Source organism: Nyctibius grandis, chromosome 9, assembly GCF_013368605.1.
Source record: "Nyctibius grandis isolate bNycGra1 chromosome 9, bNycGra1.pri, whole genome shotgun sequence".
Lineage (NCBI taxonomy): Eukaryota > Metazoa > Chordata > Aves > Nyctibiiformes > Nyctibiidae > Nyctibius > Nyctibius grandis.
In genome coordinates this window covers 39,591,370-39,608,869 of record NC_090666.1, presented here as the reverse complement: position 1 = coordinate 39,608,869, position 17,500 = coordinate 39,591,370, and the positions used below count along the sequence as shown (strand labels likewise).

The window sequence follows — 17,500 nt, the reverse complement described above, 5'->3', positions numbered from 1 at the left end:
TGGACATTATTCCCTCTCACTGCCCTCCAACAAGGCCACAGACACTTGTCAAAGCTGTTTTCTCTGTACTTGGGGTATGCCAGCATGTTCCTCATGCATGAGAGCGTGACAGTGGATGTGCAAAGCTGCAAACCCTCTGTGCCCCAACTACAGTCACAGCATCCAGGTGACACATAATTTTATTATGAGATTGGAGCCTCTTTGCTTCTCTCTTTCATGAAGAAGACCTGCAGTGCTTCTTTTAACTCAAAGCATTCACCCAAGCTTTATGGTTTTTCTTTTTTCCCTGTGTGCACTGTATCATCTCAGCAATTAAAGACTTGATAAGAGAAAGTTGTCACGAGTCAGTTCTTCTTCCCCTAATTGTACGGGTATGATAAAAGATCACACGGGGAATCGGCAAGAATTTCCACACACATGCAAACAAATAGCCGCTATCAGTTCACGTGGAGGATCAGATAAGCCCATTAGCTCATGTCCGTATGTACCAGCGTGTGACTAGAGCATGGGGAAGGATGTGGGGCAGGAGATACGGGAGCGGGAGGAACGGTGGTGGAAGTCACGATGAGGAAATTCAGAAGGAAAAAAAATCTAGATTGCAAAAATTATCTGAAGATTTTGGGTCTGAGGGAAGATGGTGTGTACAGAGATAGCACTGTGCCCAGTTGCCTGTTTTTAATGTAGAGTATGACAAAGTCAGAGCTGAAGAAATAAGTCTGTGAAGGAAAGCTTGTTTTGTCATCACCGTTGCTGTACTAATGTGGTTGCCCACTGGTCCCCTTCACTCAGGAGCAAGTCCTTAGAAAGGGCTTGTCCCAGCTAGTGCAGGTAGTGTTGTGCCTTCTGTGATGGGGCAGCTCTTCGTCAGTGAGCTGAGCCCAAGTCCGCTGCGAGGAAGAGGAGCCTGGAAATTTTTTTTTTTTTAATAGTGCCTTGTTCCTCTTCATCTTGGCACACAATTTGTGTAGTTACTTTTTGCCTTTGAAATTTGAATTCAAAACTATCTGAGAATACAGTAAATCTATACCCGAGTCATATTTTCCTCATGCAGTTGAATATTTTGGACCAAAGTTTATCCCATCAGGATGCAGGTATGGCAGGACAGCGAGGAGTAGGTGCTCCACCTAGAAATCACCTTTGATTACCCATAAATGCTATTAGCCTCAACAGGCATCCTCAATGTCGTAAACAGCCTGCAGAGAGCATGTAGAAGAAAGGGATGTGGTCCTGCTCCTCACTTCCAGGTGGCCACTTGTGCAGTGTCATAGAAGGAGGGCAGAGGTTGTGTGTTGTCAAAGGAAAGTGGATCCCCCATTTCAGGGAAATCATATCTGACTGGGTCTGTTCTGCCCCTGTGCACGGGAAAGCAGTGGAGGGTTTGGCTCTAGATCTGTGCTGAATGGGGAATGAGTTCTTGCAGGGAAACCTCATCTTTGGAAAGCAACTGATTCTGGTAAATAGAATCCGAAAAGGTGAAAGTGGTGGGTAGGTAAGACAGACTGAAAACCAAGGCTTAAAATGCAAGTGTTTATACACCATTAACTAAGGGGTACCAGATAGGATAAAAAGCCCATAGGTTGGAAAATAACAATTTCAAAATGTAACCTTTTTAGCAGTGTCTAAGAAAAGCTATCTAATACCCCCAAAGAAAATGGTGTTCACCAGGGCTGCAATGTGCCGTGAAAGTGTACGGAGAGACATCTGATTAAGTAGAAGCCGACAGCTTCACTTCTTGAACGCCTAAAGCAACAAAAAAATAGTCTAATTTTCATGCAAGCTGGAGTTCAGTTTGAGAGCAGGTATTGGGTTTTTATAAGTAGCAAATAAGAAAGTTAATTAAATACTCCAAGAAGTTCAGATTTAAATGTTAACTGGAAGGGCAGTTTGAAAGTATCTGTTCTTTTGTTGCTCATTCATTGGTAAAGTCTAACCTTGAAATTTCTTCCCATGGATGGAGATTTGGGGTGTTGACCCCTTCCAGTGGAAGATGCACTATTCCTTGATCACTGGTTTTAAGAGCTTGTAGAAAAGTTCAGCATATAACAAAGACTTCTCAGGTGTTAACGTTCTCCTGTAATGGACGTCTCAGTGTCATTTGTTCCATCTTTCTTACACTGTGATTTCTCAAAGTGCTATAAGAAGTTGATAGTCCAGAGAAGAAAACATCTCTCATTTTGATAACAGAAAAAAAAAAAGATGCTTTTATTCTTCAGCTAAAAAGCCAGATATAATTTTGAGGAGCAGCTTGTTATGTTTATAGTATGAGCAGAACCTACAGTAAGTATTCCAAGAGTAATAGTTTGCCTTATGACTCTTTAGTTCCCTTCCTACATGGTCTCTGATTGAGATGTGGGTAACTAAAGATTCAGAACTGTGCTGTAGTCATAAACTAACTGTGAACCTATTGATTTTGGAAGTTTTAAGACAAAGATTTCATCCCGTGGTGGAATGGCAGGAATTAATGGCTGTGGTACTCACCTGCGAGGCTCTGAGAGACCTCAGCAGTGCATCATCCCCAACCAAAGGTAGAGAGCACCAAGATCTTCCTTCCCAAGTCTTATGGAACACAAAAATATTGGTGCTGCCTGCCCTTGTGTGCACTTTGCCTTTCTGTAGAACCTTGAATCTGTTCGTCTCAAACAGGAGTATTCAGGATCTGACCTTAGAGGTGGAGAAACTGAGGCAGAAAGTGAGTTACCAGCTTTTGCCCACCAAATGGCGTGTGCCTTTGGAGATGCATTTGTGTTGCCCCAGCTTCTTGCTTTTCCCATGCGAGGATCAGGTAACTGCCTCCATGGATGAGGAGGAGCAGTGGCATCTACGTTTAAATCAGGTCCTGAAATTTTCATTAGCTGGTAAATCTGAAGAGCTGAAAATGGGGTATTTTTTATCTTTCCAACAAATTGCATTTCTGCCAATCCTATGGAAAGAAGGTAGTGAAGGTGTTAGGGTTTGAGTGGTTTTTTTTCTTGTATGGTTTCAATTGCCCAGGCTCCTGATTAATAGTTGAAGCAGTTTGCTCAGTTGGCATCAGCAGTGTACTAAAGGAGAGGGGAACTATCTCAGAAATACAAAGAGCTGAAATATTTTGTGATCTGTTCTCACTCAGATGTGTACTTCAAATCGCATTCCTTCAGTTGAGGGAAAGAATTTCAGTTACCCTGGTCGCAGCAGAAAGCAGTCCTCCTTTTGAATGCCTTTTTTCATTAATGTAGATGTGTTTCTGAGATGAGAAACGATGTTTCTTCTAATTACGGTTACATGTAGTTAATTTCCTTTTTTAAAAGCTGCGGTGTGAAAGGCAGTTTCCTTTCAAAAGGGGGGCAAAAAAAAAGAGAAAAAAGTGATACAGCTGATGCTCCTGTTGCCTTAGCAACAGATTTATTTATTAGGGTCTGAAATGACACGAGTTAATATACCACATACCTGCTGATCGACAAACTCTCCTATTTCAGCTCTGGTTGACAATTAAGTCCTGGACAGCTACAGCCAGGGGTTAATGTTACTCATTAGGAGAACTAGGTCATTACTGGGAAATCAAGGCACTTAAGGCAGCATGGATAAAATACAAAATTCAGCATCTCAAGGAGTGAGGGGTTTTATGTTAATTAACCTTATTTTCCTTTCATTAAAAAAAATCTTTCATATATGCATATGACAGTGGATCAATTAATTGGAAAAAAAAAGTATGCTGTAGTTTACTTTCCTCTCCTAGTTGTCTTCATTTCCTTTGGAAGGGTTTCATTATTTTATGGAAAATTCTTATGTCTATATGATGAGTAAAAAGGGTATTAAAATTAAGAAGGGAATCATCATGGAAATCAGCTTTACCACAAGGGAATGAGCAAATAAAAGCCTTGGAAATGAAAATAAATAAGCTTTGCTAATACCTCACCTAAGGAGCAGAATATAAGCCCATCAGAGCTTGGAGATATTTAGAGGTACTTCTTTGCTTCTTTATTAAGCAGTTACATAGTTATTTGACCTTCAGAAACTGAAACTTCAGAGAACTAATTCAAGTTGTTGGTAAATATTCTATTTACAGAAAGCTGATCGGTGGAGTAGCTGGCAGTAACTCCTGTAGTTAGTAATTGGCTTCTGATTTCCAGGAAAATTAAATATGTTCTCTGAAAGTTTTATTAAGATATCTGAGTGGGAGTTTTAACTTGGTAAGTCATAAGTGATTTAATAAAGCTCTCCTGAAAGCCTTTATTTACTAACTTTTAGCAGACTTCATTCTGATACTGGAGAACTTAATAGGCTGAAAAAGAACCATATTAAAATAAAACTTATTTTCTCACTGCTTTCCCCAAATGCACTTGGTTCTTTCACTTCTACTAAGCACTCTACTTTCTTTTCTATATTTAAGCTCTGTGGCCCACTTCTGCTTCTCATTGTGTTTAGACCAATTTGGTGTAAACCCTTTCTCTACTCCTGTAAAGTCAGGGCTGAAGCAGCATATTACCTGAGGTGCAAGTAGTCAACCATTGTATCCCATTGTAAGAGCACTGTTACCTGTAACAAAAGCAAAATTCAAGCCCCATGAGCAGTTTTCTGCTCCATGGGATGGTTTAGCGTTCTGATGTACCTGTTTTCTTAAATATAAGAAAAATGTTAAGTAACATCAAGATTCTGCTTAATGCACATGCAGAAACCTTCCTTCTTCATTCCCTCTGTGCTATCCAGGTGCTCATAGAGCAGCCACTTGAGTGCCATCCTCTGACGCCTCTTACAATAAATGTTTCACCCATGGTTGAAAACCTGATTTTGAGTTCATGTAAGACTACAACTGCATCACCCAGACATTTGAAGATTATTTAAGTTTGGAACAGAAGTATCAGTTTGCCATAAAAGCTCCACTAAGCTTGGAGCACTCCCTTTTTCCATGATGGGAGACTCATTTTGTGGTGTCTTTCTTCTTTGGTACAAGTGCGAAATCCAAGTCTTTGAGCAGAAACACGTGTACTGGTGGGACTAAGGAGTCCTGTCAAGGCTGTGAAGGAAGGGGGCTTACACTCTTCCACTATTGCCATCAAAGCAATCCTTTTGTGCCTCATTCTCCCAAGCTGGTCTTGGCCTTTATCTTTCAAACCTCTTCCTTCTCTTTGCCAGGCTCAGTTCCTTGGGATCTCCTCGTATATAGTCTATAGTCTTGTGCAGTAATTTGCATCTCACTTTTCTCCTGTTTCTCAACCTTTCTTGACTCCATCGTTTGGGTCACCCTCCCTGCCTGTGCAGGGGACCTTCTACAACACATTGGTCCCTGTTTTCTGCTAAGCCACATTGTCCAACCTGACTGCATTGTCCTCTTCGTCTCTCATACTGGTTTCACGTTTTTCCCCCATATGAACTGGTCTTGTGTTGCGTCTTTTCCCCATCTCCTTTACTTCTTCACTCAGTCCACTATTTCTTTGCCATGCTCTTCCTGCGTAGCTGGTTATATTGATCAGATCTTATTTGTCCCCTTTGCTTTTATCTGGTCCACATCTAAGAGATTTAGTCAAACTAGTATAGCACACATTACTATTACCGCTTTCTGCTTTTTCAGCTTGTCTTTTTTTTTTCTACAACTTTTTTTATTTAGCCAAATCTTCCATTTTCTTGTTGTTCCTTATTTTTAGTACATATAAATCAATTCTTTATTCTGCAAAGTCCAGTAATTTTATTCTGAGTCCAGCAGAGGAATCATTGAAAGTGAAGACAAGATCTGTGTTTTCAGTTCAGATGTTAGATCCTGCCTGGGTTTTAGCAGCTTGACCTGTGGTGGTAGGACCGTCTTGCTCAGCTTTGGCCTGAGGTGTGCCCAAGACACATGGACCATTCAGTGACCAGGCACAAGAAGAAATTTTTCAAAGGCATGGCTACCTTTTCTAGGAAGACTTCCAACACGTGCAACAAAAAGCGTATCTTTGACTCAAAATCAAACACATCTGAATATTCAGTTCTTGCTATAAAACAAATACTTAAAACAGAGGCTTATTTGAAATTTAATATATCTAAGATATGGTTTGCAGTTTTACTGGGTAGTGTTGGGTGGGTTTTTTTTAAATCCTGTTCTTTGGATCTTCTGGAGAACTTTTGGCAGAATGTTTGTGGAAGATTATAGTCCAAGGTAGCCTTAGTCTTGGGAAACATCATAAATAAGGACAGAAGATGTTTTGTAATAAGAAGTCCCAGAGAAACTCAGCAGACAGTGTCACCAGCCCCCTTTGTAATTCACAGCACCCCTGACCAAAGTATGCAAATACCCTTCAAGAGACAAAAAAATAAGTATTTCATAAGCAAATGATCTAATACTCTTATTTGCACCAATAATAGAAGAGTTATATTTCTTCCTTCAAAGCTCTTTTTAATTAGTTTCCTCTTCTTACTGCACTGCAATGGACTATTCTCGCTTCCCCTTCTTCTACTCCCCTGCTCTCCTTTTCTCCATGTTTTCACCCTTTTTTCCCTCTCTTTGTCCTCTAATCTCTGCTTTCTCTCAGTTGTGTTTGTGCAAGACCTGACTCAATGACATGAGTTGATTCCTCATTCTGAAAGCAATGAGATTTGTAGTTACTTTAATCTTGTTGAATAATGAGTTTCAAGCCTTGGTCTTGGTGCCAAGAAAGTTCCTGCTTAGGAGCTTCATCCTTGGAGATAACAGCTTGACAAATCCAAAAAGGATGAGTTATCTTGGGTACCTGAGCTAATTCCTCTCAGGGTATTACTCAGTAAGGACCAGGACTGACTTTTTGACCCAGGCAGAGTATTTGGTGGAGTATTAAGTAGTTGTAGTTTGGTGATGTGAGTCCACCATGGAAATCACAGAGGGGCCACAGGGTCTTGTATGGTGGGATTGCCATTCTCAGGCAAATGTGTAGTAATGTAGTTTTTATGTAGTAATTTATGTTTGATTCTTTGTTCTTCCAAGGATCCACCTGAGTAGATTCGTATCCACTTATCATATTCATACCTGTCTGTTATTACCATGACATGACTTTTTTCACAGTATGTTGAATTACAATAGGATATATCGTGTGTGGTTGTCAGGGCTGTCAGGGTCACTCAGATTGTTCTACCTTGACTACCATGACTCCCAACAACAGGAAGACATTTGTTATGTTACTTTTGGAACACAAAAGGAAGTTAATTTTAATTCTTTTTTTTTTTAAAAAAAGAAATTATTTGTGGGTAGTCCATAGCAGTTACTGGGTTGTGTTGCAAATTCGACTAAAATGATTTTCATCTGAGTCCTGTGCTTGTGAAAAAACAGGTTTGCCAAGTTGGAGTAAAAGAAATGAAAAGGCATCTGAATTGAAAGTGCATTGATTTTTTTTTTTTTTCCACCAAGGTAACTGAGATCAAACACAGGTCTTTGTCTTCAAAGGTTAATCTCTCTTTAGGAAATAGGCAGGAGGCTCGATGACTGATGCTGATCCTGAGGTTTCTTTGGTTAGAGAATGCGCAATATTTTATTTTGAGTTTTTTCTTCATGAATTGTGAGGGGAGAAGAAGAAGAATCTAAACAATAAACTCCCAAGGTTCTTTTTTTATGAATCTCTTCTAGATAACACAAGATAGGAGAAAATGCTTTTCCAGCGTAAAGCAAAATGCCACCCATTTTTCTCAGGCCAGAAATTTGAAAAAAATCAGAAGGTAAAATACACACTCCTTCCTGTAAATACATCATGGGCTATAATAGAAAATAAAACACTGTATTTGCCGGTGCTGTTTGGCTGCTTTTTGCCTCTTTAGTGCCATTTTTTAATTCCCTGGCTTGCAGAGGTGCTTTGCTAGCGCAGGCAAGGATCAGGACCTTTTTTATTTGTAGGACCTCCAAATCACTGGCTCAAATTTATTCTGTAGGGTCCTTTTTTTCAGTGACACTTTATGCAGAAACATTTTCTTCTACTTGACTCCATTTTCTATTAACTGAGGGGGTATTAGATGCTGTGGTAACTTTTGATGTTGATGATGCCAGACAATGTTTAGAGGCACAATTACAGCAAAGACATTTTGTAAGCATATCAGCTGAAGAAGAAAACTCGTTGGACTTAACTACATATTTACAGTTTACCTCAACCTCATATTGGAAATGTAAAAAGATGGAAAAATACTGTGATAAATTGAATAAATGGAAAGCAATTAACTTTTCCGTCATGTTTGCATTTTCATAGTTATTTCTTTTTCCCCTATTTCTTTTCTAATAGCTCTTTCCCAGCAGTAATATTTTCTCTTTTGCAGTTATCATGAGCATTGTTACCAGAAATTTGGTATTAGAATTTTAATTTTTTCGGTCCCTTTCTTTTAACATAGAAAATAAATATTAAAGTCATTTGATTTAGGAAAGTCCTCTGTCCTCCTTGAAAATAACGACTAGAATGTATTTCATTTGGTATATTGCATAGGCTTGTAACATGTGTCTCTTACTTTAAGAAGAATATTATCCTCCTGAAGTATTTACTGACTCCAGTCCTCACCACGTTGCTGTAAATGTGCCATGGTCTAGTTGACATGGTGGTGTCAGGGCAATGGTTGGACTCGATCATCCCAGAGGTCTCTTCCAACCTGATTGATTCTGTGGTTCTGTGAAATGAAAGCTCCTGTAAGACCGTATCTTACAGATGGGGAAACCTGGGCAGAGCTGTCTTGTGGGAAATCAGTGTCAGGAAAAGACCAGAACTCTGCAATTCTCTGTTTTGAAGGCCAGGCTTATTTTTTGGGCCTACACTGCTACTTTCTAACATTATTAGATTATAATGAACCTATATTCAAATTTTGCTGAGCTCAAGATTTAATGTAGAATATCAAAGTGTATTAGAGTAAATACAGTGAAAAAAATCATGGATATTGTTCTTTAGGTTAGGTCTGATGTGAAATGAAGCCCCATTTGTAGTTCAGCAGAGTGTGCGCGCAAAGACTGCGCCATTTATTGATGTGCTGCCGATGGCTTCTTGAGAGTGCCCTGGACAGATAGAGGGACAACAGGAGGCTAATGTCACATGAGTCCTCTTATCAGCCTGTGGCATCCTTCGTCACCCTCCCCAAGCCTGTACCCTATCAGTCAAAACAGCAAAGAACCTCAAGTTCCTGCCGTTATCACCCAAACGGAGACCGTTACTGGGATAAAGGCACCTTCCAGCTCCCGGCTCTGGCTACGACAGAGGTGCAACCCTCGCCTCGCAGCCCCCTCTCAGCAGCAGTGGCTGCCCGTGCTTTTCTTTACCTCCATTCTTTCAAAAATGTTAACTTTTACAAGGGATTTTGCAGATTTTCGACCTTTTCCTCCATGGTGCTTTTGTTCTCCATCCTCACTGCGCTGTGCTTCCCTGCTAACGCCGCTGCGTGCCTTTGCTCTCCTCTTCAGTTCTTCTCCTTTAATTACTATACAGTTTTATTTTTGCTTCCTAATTTATATCTTTACTGATATTTTTCTGACCTCTTCTCTACCACTGATAGCACTCTCAAATGCTCTCTGCAGCTTCTCTCTATCTCATAGTCTGATTTTTCTATATTCTTTTGTTTTTCCCAAGCCAATGCCTTTTCCCTTTTCTATTTACCCTATATTATCTTTTTTCACCCCTGGGTTTGGATATGCCATCATGTTTTAGTTTTCAACTTGAATATTTGTAATTTTTTATTATTTTTTCTCTCTTCTTGTGGTTCCCTTTACGTTGCTTTGCCCTGTTTGCTGCTAGATTTGCTCCTCACCATTTCACTTTCCCAAAACTAAACGACCGCTGTCATCTGCTTCAAGGTCTGTGTCTTAGAAACTTCATTTCCTTCACTTTTAATTATTGATTCTGTGCTCACGGACTTGCCCAGCCCCATCGCTGCCCTTCACGCCTTCCCGGGGCTCTACCATGGCCGTGCCTTTCCCTGGCTGATGTCCCCTGTCCCTTTCTCTCCTCCCTGGGTGTCTCTTGGCTCCTCTGTCTCCACGACCGCTGCCCAGCTTCATAAATAATGAGTGATACTTCGGTGGCCTAGTTTATCAGCCATTTTCTAGGAATAATTGAAGGTAGGCAGAAATCTGTCTTTTAGCTCTTGCTTTATATCCTAAAAAGTAAAAATTTAAAAACAAATTAAAATGCTACTTGAACTTGTGAAGATTTTGTACCTGTTTCAGTATTGCCATTTCCCACCTTTGCCCATCTGACATTCAGGTGATTTTACGAAGTGGGGAGGCAGAAGGAGATGCACCCAGTTTGAATTGCTTGGATTTAAGGCACTGTAAAAAGTGACATATTCCTGCGTGCCCTCGCAATTTGAGATTCTCTACCACTGGAAAATCTCCCAGGCTAAATGTCCTAAGAAGATTAAGATCAGCCCTTTTAATATTGCTTTTAGCTGAGCTTATTTGTAACCCTTTCAGAATATGTAGCACCTTAGATGGCACGACAGGGCTGTTGCTATCACAAGCATTACGTACCCTTTGTGCAGTATTTTCTCAAATATTAAGACTTTCTCCCCTGGTTTAGCACTTTTATGTTACTGATTAACTTGCATAAACTGCAGGTTTTAATATATTTTTTAAAATAACCTGCATTTATTTTGCCGCTTTGAGCAAGTCCTGTCTCTTTTCCACAGCTCTTCTACTTTCTAATTGCATAGCTATATGTGTCTTCCTCCAAATCCTAAATAACCACGATTGCCACCATGTATGGTAAGTTTACATAAATGTAAAAAGTTAAACTTAAGTCAAGAAGACCATATGGATCTCCTACTGAATTTTATTCAAATTCAAGAGAAGAATATGCACTGAATAATGTACAGGGCCAAATTCTGCTCTTTCTTTTATTTCTTTTTTTTTTAAAGGTGTTTTCCATCACCGGTCAGGGATATTGGGTATTTTGCAGCCCCAGGGAGTAGCTCCAGTTTAGCTGGTCTCTGTGCCCTCTCCTTCCAGTTCCAGCAATGGGTAAGGCTCAAGGGCTCAGGCTGAATTCACAAACCCCCTGAATAGCAGAAGGGTGTTTTGAAGGCTGTTGCCATTAATTGTATAGAGGAGCATCGTCGTAGTGCTATGAAGTCGCTTTTTTAAATCATTTTAGGCTGAAAAGAGGGATGTCAAGTCGTCAATTAATCCTGACAGCATCCTTCTGTGGTGAAAAAATAATACTGGCACACCCATTTTATAAACAGAAGATCTGAGGCAGAGATAATGGAAGCTCAATACTGGTGCTGCTGATACCACCACCCTCCCAACCCCCATTCCCAGGACAGTCCTGAAAGTTTTATTTCAGATTACAAAGGGAAGTCACTAAATCAGGCTGAACCCTGGGCCGCATTCCCATACCCAGACGACTAAACCTCAGCCAGCTCTTAAGAGAGACTTCAAATGTCTGTCTTAAAATGTGTTTTTAGACTCAAAAATAAAAAATCCTGGGTAAAAAAATTTAGTGTGCAGTATCTAAACATGGAGATTGAATCTCTTCAACGACAGTGCTCTCAAATCCAAGTATAGATATGATGTTCATGTCTATTTTGTGGCATTTACAGCTGGAGTTTGGTCATTCCGATGTTTTCATGTTCTTACGATGAAATTTAGCATCTTCATACCCAGTTCTTGTTTTTCCTTTACCAGATGCATATCAAATCAAGTAAAAATACAAGAGCATAAACAACAAAGCCAGACCCTAGAATCACATTAGCTTAATTTTTCTGGAAACATAATATCTTAAAAGAAAAGTTTGCATTTTAATATCAGGCTTTTATACGGTTTTGCACTTAAGGAAATGGGAGTATATATAATTAATACTGTTTAATAAAGCTCAAAAATGCAACAGATGCAGCCAAAAGTGCACGTCATTTTGAGCAGATCTTTACAGAACAGACATTCCATATTGTGTTCATCTTTTTCCACGATCGCTGCTATGACAATCTGGTGTGTTTAGCAGTTGTTGCTGAGTAAGGCAGACTGGATTGTATATGATTTTCTCCATGTCAGCCAAGAAACAGAGCTCACTTCTTTTTGATGCAGTAAAGAGGTGGTCTTGTACTATTTATTGCTTTCTGCCAGGAGCTGCTGTACCTCTAATAACTTGCAAAAATAATAACGCGTTACAATCTGTAGGTGCACGTGCTGGGAGCTTTGTGTAGGTCTTAACAGAAAATAAAATGGTTGTGGTGTGGAAAAGTCAGAGGAACTGATAAACTGAATAAGATGACCTCCCAAATAGAAAAACTACGAGATTCACAAAACGTGTCATTGAAATCTGTGAGTATCACATAAAAGCAAAATAGTTTAAAAAGGGATGTGGAAGGAGGATCACCTACAGCAGAAAACCCGTACGAGAGGCTCCAGAGCAGAGGAAACGTTTCCCCTTTCAGCATTCCTTCTGGGTGCCAAATTTTCCTTCTGTTCTTCCCCACCTATTAAACAAAGCTGCAACTTCCAATTCCTATCAGTTTTCCTAAATATGTGCAGCTTATGTGGCTTCGACGAGCTGTAAGGCTCCGTGTTCTCCTGCCAGCTCCTTGACAATGTGGTTCCAACAGCATCCTCCACTCTTGGCTGCCTCTGGGACCCCTGGTCTCTTCTGGAAAGGCAGAGGGAAAGCATATCCTTTGCTGGAAGGCCTTTTTGTGACTGCGAAGCTGATAGCGGGGCTGGGAAGAGCTTGGAACGATCCCTGTGAGCGTCGTGGCTGCCTGCTCTGTGTAACGGGGATGTTCTGGTCCACCTCGGGGTGAGCTGTGCAGAGCTCGGCATCACATACGGGGTGGGCTCATCGGGAGCTTACAAAGCACCCACAACAGCCTGCTGAGGGGAAACTGAGGCTCGCAGGGAGCACTAGGCTCAATTACATTGACTCCCAGCACCAAAGGTATTTTCCTTGCAAACCTACCCATTTCCGACAGATGTTCCCTTCTAGCCAAGTCTGAATCCTCCATGGTGATCCCATTTTGGTTCTTTCAGCTGGGCGTTTGAGGGAACTAAAATACTGGCAATGTGTTTCTGCACATAATTTACCTGCCAGAAGCAAGTGGGTATTTTAAGCATGAAGGTAGAAGCAAACTAGTAGGCGCTTCTGGGATCTTTGCAACTGGAAGGAATTTTCTCTCCGAGCCAGTGTTCGTCTCCACTTTGGTTCCTGGAACCACCGTGAAAACTCCTGGTTCGCAGATGTGAAACAAATTACGAAGCTTATGCCGTTACATTCCTCCTTATTATTGAGGACAAAACAAATCTGGGAGATGGAGGACTTCTTAAAGTAATTATTGTCTGGCTTTATTTTAAGAAAATGCAACTAATTCTGAAAACTCCACAGTTCCTGAAGATTTCTCAGCCTGAGAAAGTCATATTAATTATAAGATTAATTTGTTTTAATTCCCTTAACCAAAAATATTGACTGAACGAGAAATCAACACATGTAGAGCTGCAGATGCCATTTGGCTTCAGATTTCCTGAATGATACAATTATTAATCTTTCATATAGCACTGTGACAAACCTACAGATCCATTCTACAAAATTAGTCTGTGCAGAAGGACACCAGGACAGCTGAGCTCTAGGTTTTCCCTTATTACAGGAAGGAAAACAGTGGAATTTTCTAAATAATAAATAAAACCCAAAATATTTTAAAGGCATATGGTGCACATCTGTCTGAAATAGAATAAATTAAAGTAGAGTAATTAAATGCAAGATATAATATTCACCTTAGAGTCGGGGAATTATTTCATTTTTAATATAACTTACCGAATTTGAGAAATTTAGTTCATCTGTGGTACCTTTTGAACCTTTCATTCTGTCCTAGTAAAGAAGAAGGATTAGCAAATTGGCTTTTTATTTTCTTTTTAGATAACCACCCTTGTGTTTCAAGGCACTGTCATACCCATACAAACCTTTAATATTAATCTTCAGCTGAAATTATAAATAAATGCAGGTTTCTTACTTTCTATTTTAACTTCCAGTTCACTCCTTAAAAGTCTAAAGGTAGAAGATGCCTTGTGGTAGTTTATTCCTTTCTTCTTTACCTAAAGCACTGACTGGATCAGAAGCTTTACGTTAGTACAGCATGGATTCATCAAAATCCAGTTTGGGAAATCCTAAATGTTTAGTGAAAGCTTTTGATTAACCCATTCCTCCTGAAAAGGGGGGTAAACTGTAATGGCGATTGTATACGTATTTTTTGAAAGGCAAAAAAAAAAAATTAAAAAGTGGGTTTTCCTACCTTTTTTTTTTTAACATGATTTTGCCTTCAGCTAGGTGAGGTATTACTCGGTCCTTCTCACTTTCAGAGTTGTTAATTTGAAGGGTAAAGGCGTCATTTGAAGACACGGAAGAGAGAGTCTGATGAAACTGTGTTTTGATCCCGAGTGTTGGGTTGAGGAAAATGTTCAACCATGCGGCGTAAGCAAAGAGGGGAATTACGCTGAAGATGTTTAGTCCCCAAAAGTACGGTTTAAGAGAAATACTCTTCTGATAAAAAAAAACAATTCCACAAGTAAACAGAAATGATGCTGAGACAAGTTCTGTTTGTTTTAAGGGAACATGACAAAGATCCTGAAACTTTCTTTAAAGTCCTGCTGAAACTGAAAGAGAAAGATCTGCCTTTTCACGTGTCCGTCCTTGGAGAGGCTTTCACTGAAATTCCAGGTACCTTTCCTTTGTTTTTTCTTTACTGTGAAGTTACCATAAAATAGATATTTCCAGAAGTAGTTTTCATGTAAGTATTTTCTTACGTTAGTGAAAAGAACATGTTTAAAATCTCCGTGGTTGTAAATATGTTGGAAAATTAAAATTATTAAAGACTGTAAGCATTTTTTATTTTACTTGGCAGTACAAGACCTTATTTATGACTTATGTTTCAGTAACGCTTCTATATTTGTTTAAATATGGCGATAGGTGTGAGTGATGGGATGGTTCAGATAGGAAACAAAATCTTTCAGGCCGGGTCACTCATCTGAAATCCAGACTGAGATTTCAGCAGGTGAAAACACTTAGTTCCCTTTCAAACGTGAGGTTAAGGACTTCTGTGGAGAGCTTCTGGTTTGTATCTGGCATGAAAGTGGTCATTAATCGTTAATATTTTTATACTATTCCTTTTCACGCTCCTTCTGTTTCTTGCTTTCTGACAGCCTCTACTCTGTAAACAGTTGCACCCGTCTGAAAAACTAATAGGGTTTATTCTGAATACACACAGCTTTGGGCCTGAGATATTGTGGTAATAAAGAGAATAATCAAATCTTATATTGGATGCACTTGTAGTAAATTAAACCTTTTAAAAATGTACATTAATGATGGGTGAGCTTCAAAATATCCGGTATTTTAGCTCATACATGTTTTCCAAAATGTAGACTTGTATTCCTCCACCTCTTCAGCCTGTAAAAATAGACTTGGGTTTAGTTTATTTGTCAGTTCTGTCGTATCTGTTGCCTGCTGAACTGGTGATATTTCACTTGTTTTAGTTCTGATTTTGCAGTTTTTAAGACACCCAAGAAATTGATCTGATCCAAATAACTTTTGGGTCCCCAGCTGTGGCACAGCTGGATTAGAAAAAGAGGTAATAATTCGGGAGCAGGATATTCTTCGTGTTTTCTGTCCACTTCTTTTTAGATGGTTTTCAGAAAGCCTGTTCTTCCAGGCAAGTCTGATCGCAGATCCCAAGGCAACGTCGCTCTCCAGACTGAGCGCACCAGATTTCTTAGAAGGAGAAATTTTTAAGGAATATGTGACAGATAGGAATATACGATGGTGCACTGCGGGAACAGATTCTATTGACACTCATTTTGGATGTTGTTACATATCTCATTTGTGGCTTCAGTACTTATGAATAATGTAGATCATCCTAAATTTATGCCAGTATATCAAATCTATATGCCGCACCTCTTGTCTTGTCAATTCATTCATCCTCGTGTATAAATAGAGTCTATATAAAGGGCAACGTGGTGAAATGTGTCTCATCACTCTGCATTTGATAGGGCCGTATTCATACAAATGACATATGCAGGTCATTGCTAACAAGTACCAATAAAACCTGTTGCACATACTCTACTGAAAATCTATTTAAGAGGGTTTTTTACGGATTTTTTTTTAAGAAATTGTTGGCACTGCGTTCCCCTCCAATTATGGGATCAAATTCCCTCAATATTATAATGTCATATTTACAGTCGTTGGTAAGAGAAGAAGTGCATAACGTATTTCATAATTCAGTAATCATTCATTTATTTGAAAACTCAGTTTTCACTTTTTAGAAGTACGCAGCGAATATCTGGTAGAAAGTTAAGAAATCTTTACTTTTCAGTGATAAAAACCTGGATTTAGGCTCTAAAGGAATCAAGAGGTAAGACTTAGGGCTTCAGGCAAGTGTGCTTCGGAGGGCAGTTCCTCCCCTGGGGAAGGAACTTTTGAGGCCGCACCTCAAATACTGTGTCCAGTTCTGGGCCCCGCACTTCAAGAAAGATGTTGAGGTGTTGGAGCGAGTCCAGAGGAGGGCGACCAAGCTGGTGGAGGGTCTGGAGGGTAATGACCTATGAGGAACGGTTGAGGGAGCTGGGGTTGTTTAGCCTGGAGAAGAGGAGGCTCAGAGGTGACCTTATTGCAGTCTACAACTACCTGAAGGGAGGTTGTAGTGAAGTGGGAGTCGGCCTCTTCTCCCAGGCAACTAGCGATAGGACAAGAGGACACAGCCTCAAGCTTTGCCAGGGGAGGTTCAGGTTGGACATTAGGAAGAATTTCTTTTCAGAAAGGGTTATTAGACATTGGAATGGGCTGCCCAGGGAGGTGATGGAGTCACCATCTCTGGATGTGTTTAAAAAAAGACTGGACATGGCACTTAGTGCCATGGTCTAGTTGACATGGTGGTGTCAGGGCAACGGTTGGACTCGATCCCAGAGGTCTCTTCCAACCTGGTTGATTCTGTGATTCTGTGAAGGGAGCAAATACCTCCATGACTGGCTCTTGTTTGGGCTTTGTTGGCGGTGGAGGAGTTAAGGCAGGCAAGTATCCCAATGATAACCAGAAGTTACTCCTTGGCAGTGGAAGTTGTTACGTCTACCTCATCTTTGATCTTCATGTGCATAGTGCGAGCATCATTTTCAGTTAGAGGTTTAAGGCTGTTTTCCGTCATTGGTGCTCCTCTGTCCTAGGATATCAGCTTCACTTCCAGTGTGGTTTTATGGTCCATCAAATTTTGGCTAGATAACAGCAGCAGTGGAGCGACGTGTGTGTTTGAAAGGCCAGCACAGACGTCTGAGCCCCGTACCAAGAAGCAGCATCTCTCCATCCCTTCCGTAATGCTGATAGAGGCTGCCCCAGACAACCTGCCATCCACCGGCCATCCCACCCCACCTCGTTCCCCTTTCAACCTCCACACCTCGAGCTCTGAAACAGACTCATACATCCCTCAGAAACCTGGCTGTACTTTCTCAAGCTTTTTCACCGTTCATCCATCCAATCCGCTTCTTTCCACCCTGCCTGCCAGCACATCTTCGGTCTTTCCCGTGCTCTCCATCTCCATTTTGCATTACTTCTTCCTTTCCCAGCCCGGTGTTCTCCTACGTTCTTCCAGACAT

At 40.4% G+C, this 17,500-nt stretch overlaps 1 protein-coding gene across 19 annotated transcripts in view; it reads left to right on the top strand.

Moving 5' to 3' along the window:
• Positions 1–17,500, top strand: part of GTDC1 (glycosyltransferase like domain containing 1) — a 217,474-nt gene that overhangs the window by 155,443 nt on the left and 44,531 nt on the right. For 17 of the 19 annotated variants that reach the window (XM_068407984.1, XM_068407976.1, XM_068407983.1 and 14 more), the window contains one exon: positions 14,473–14,582. The exons of the other annotated variants lie outside the window; for them this stretch is intronic. In XM_068407984.1, the coding sequence (XP_068264085.1) occupies positions 14,473–14,582 (110 nt within the window). The remainder of the gene's footprint in view (positions 1–14,472; positions 14,583–17,500) is intronic. 19 annotated transcript variants of the gene reach the window in all.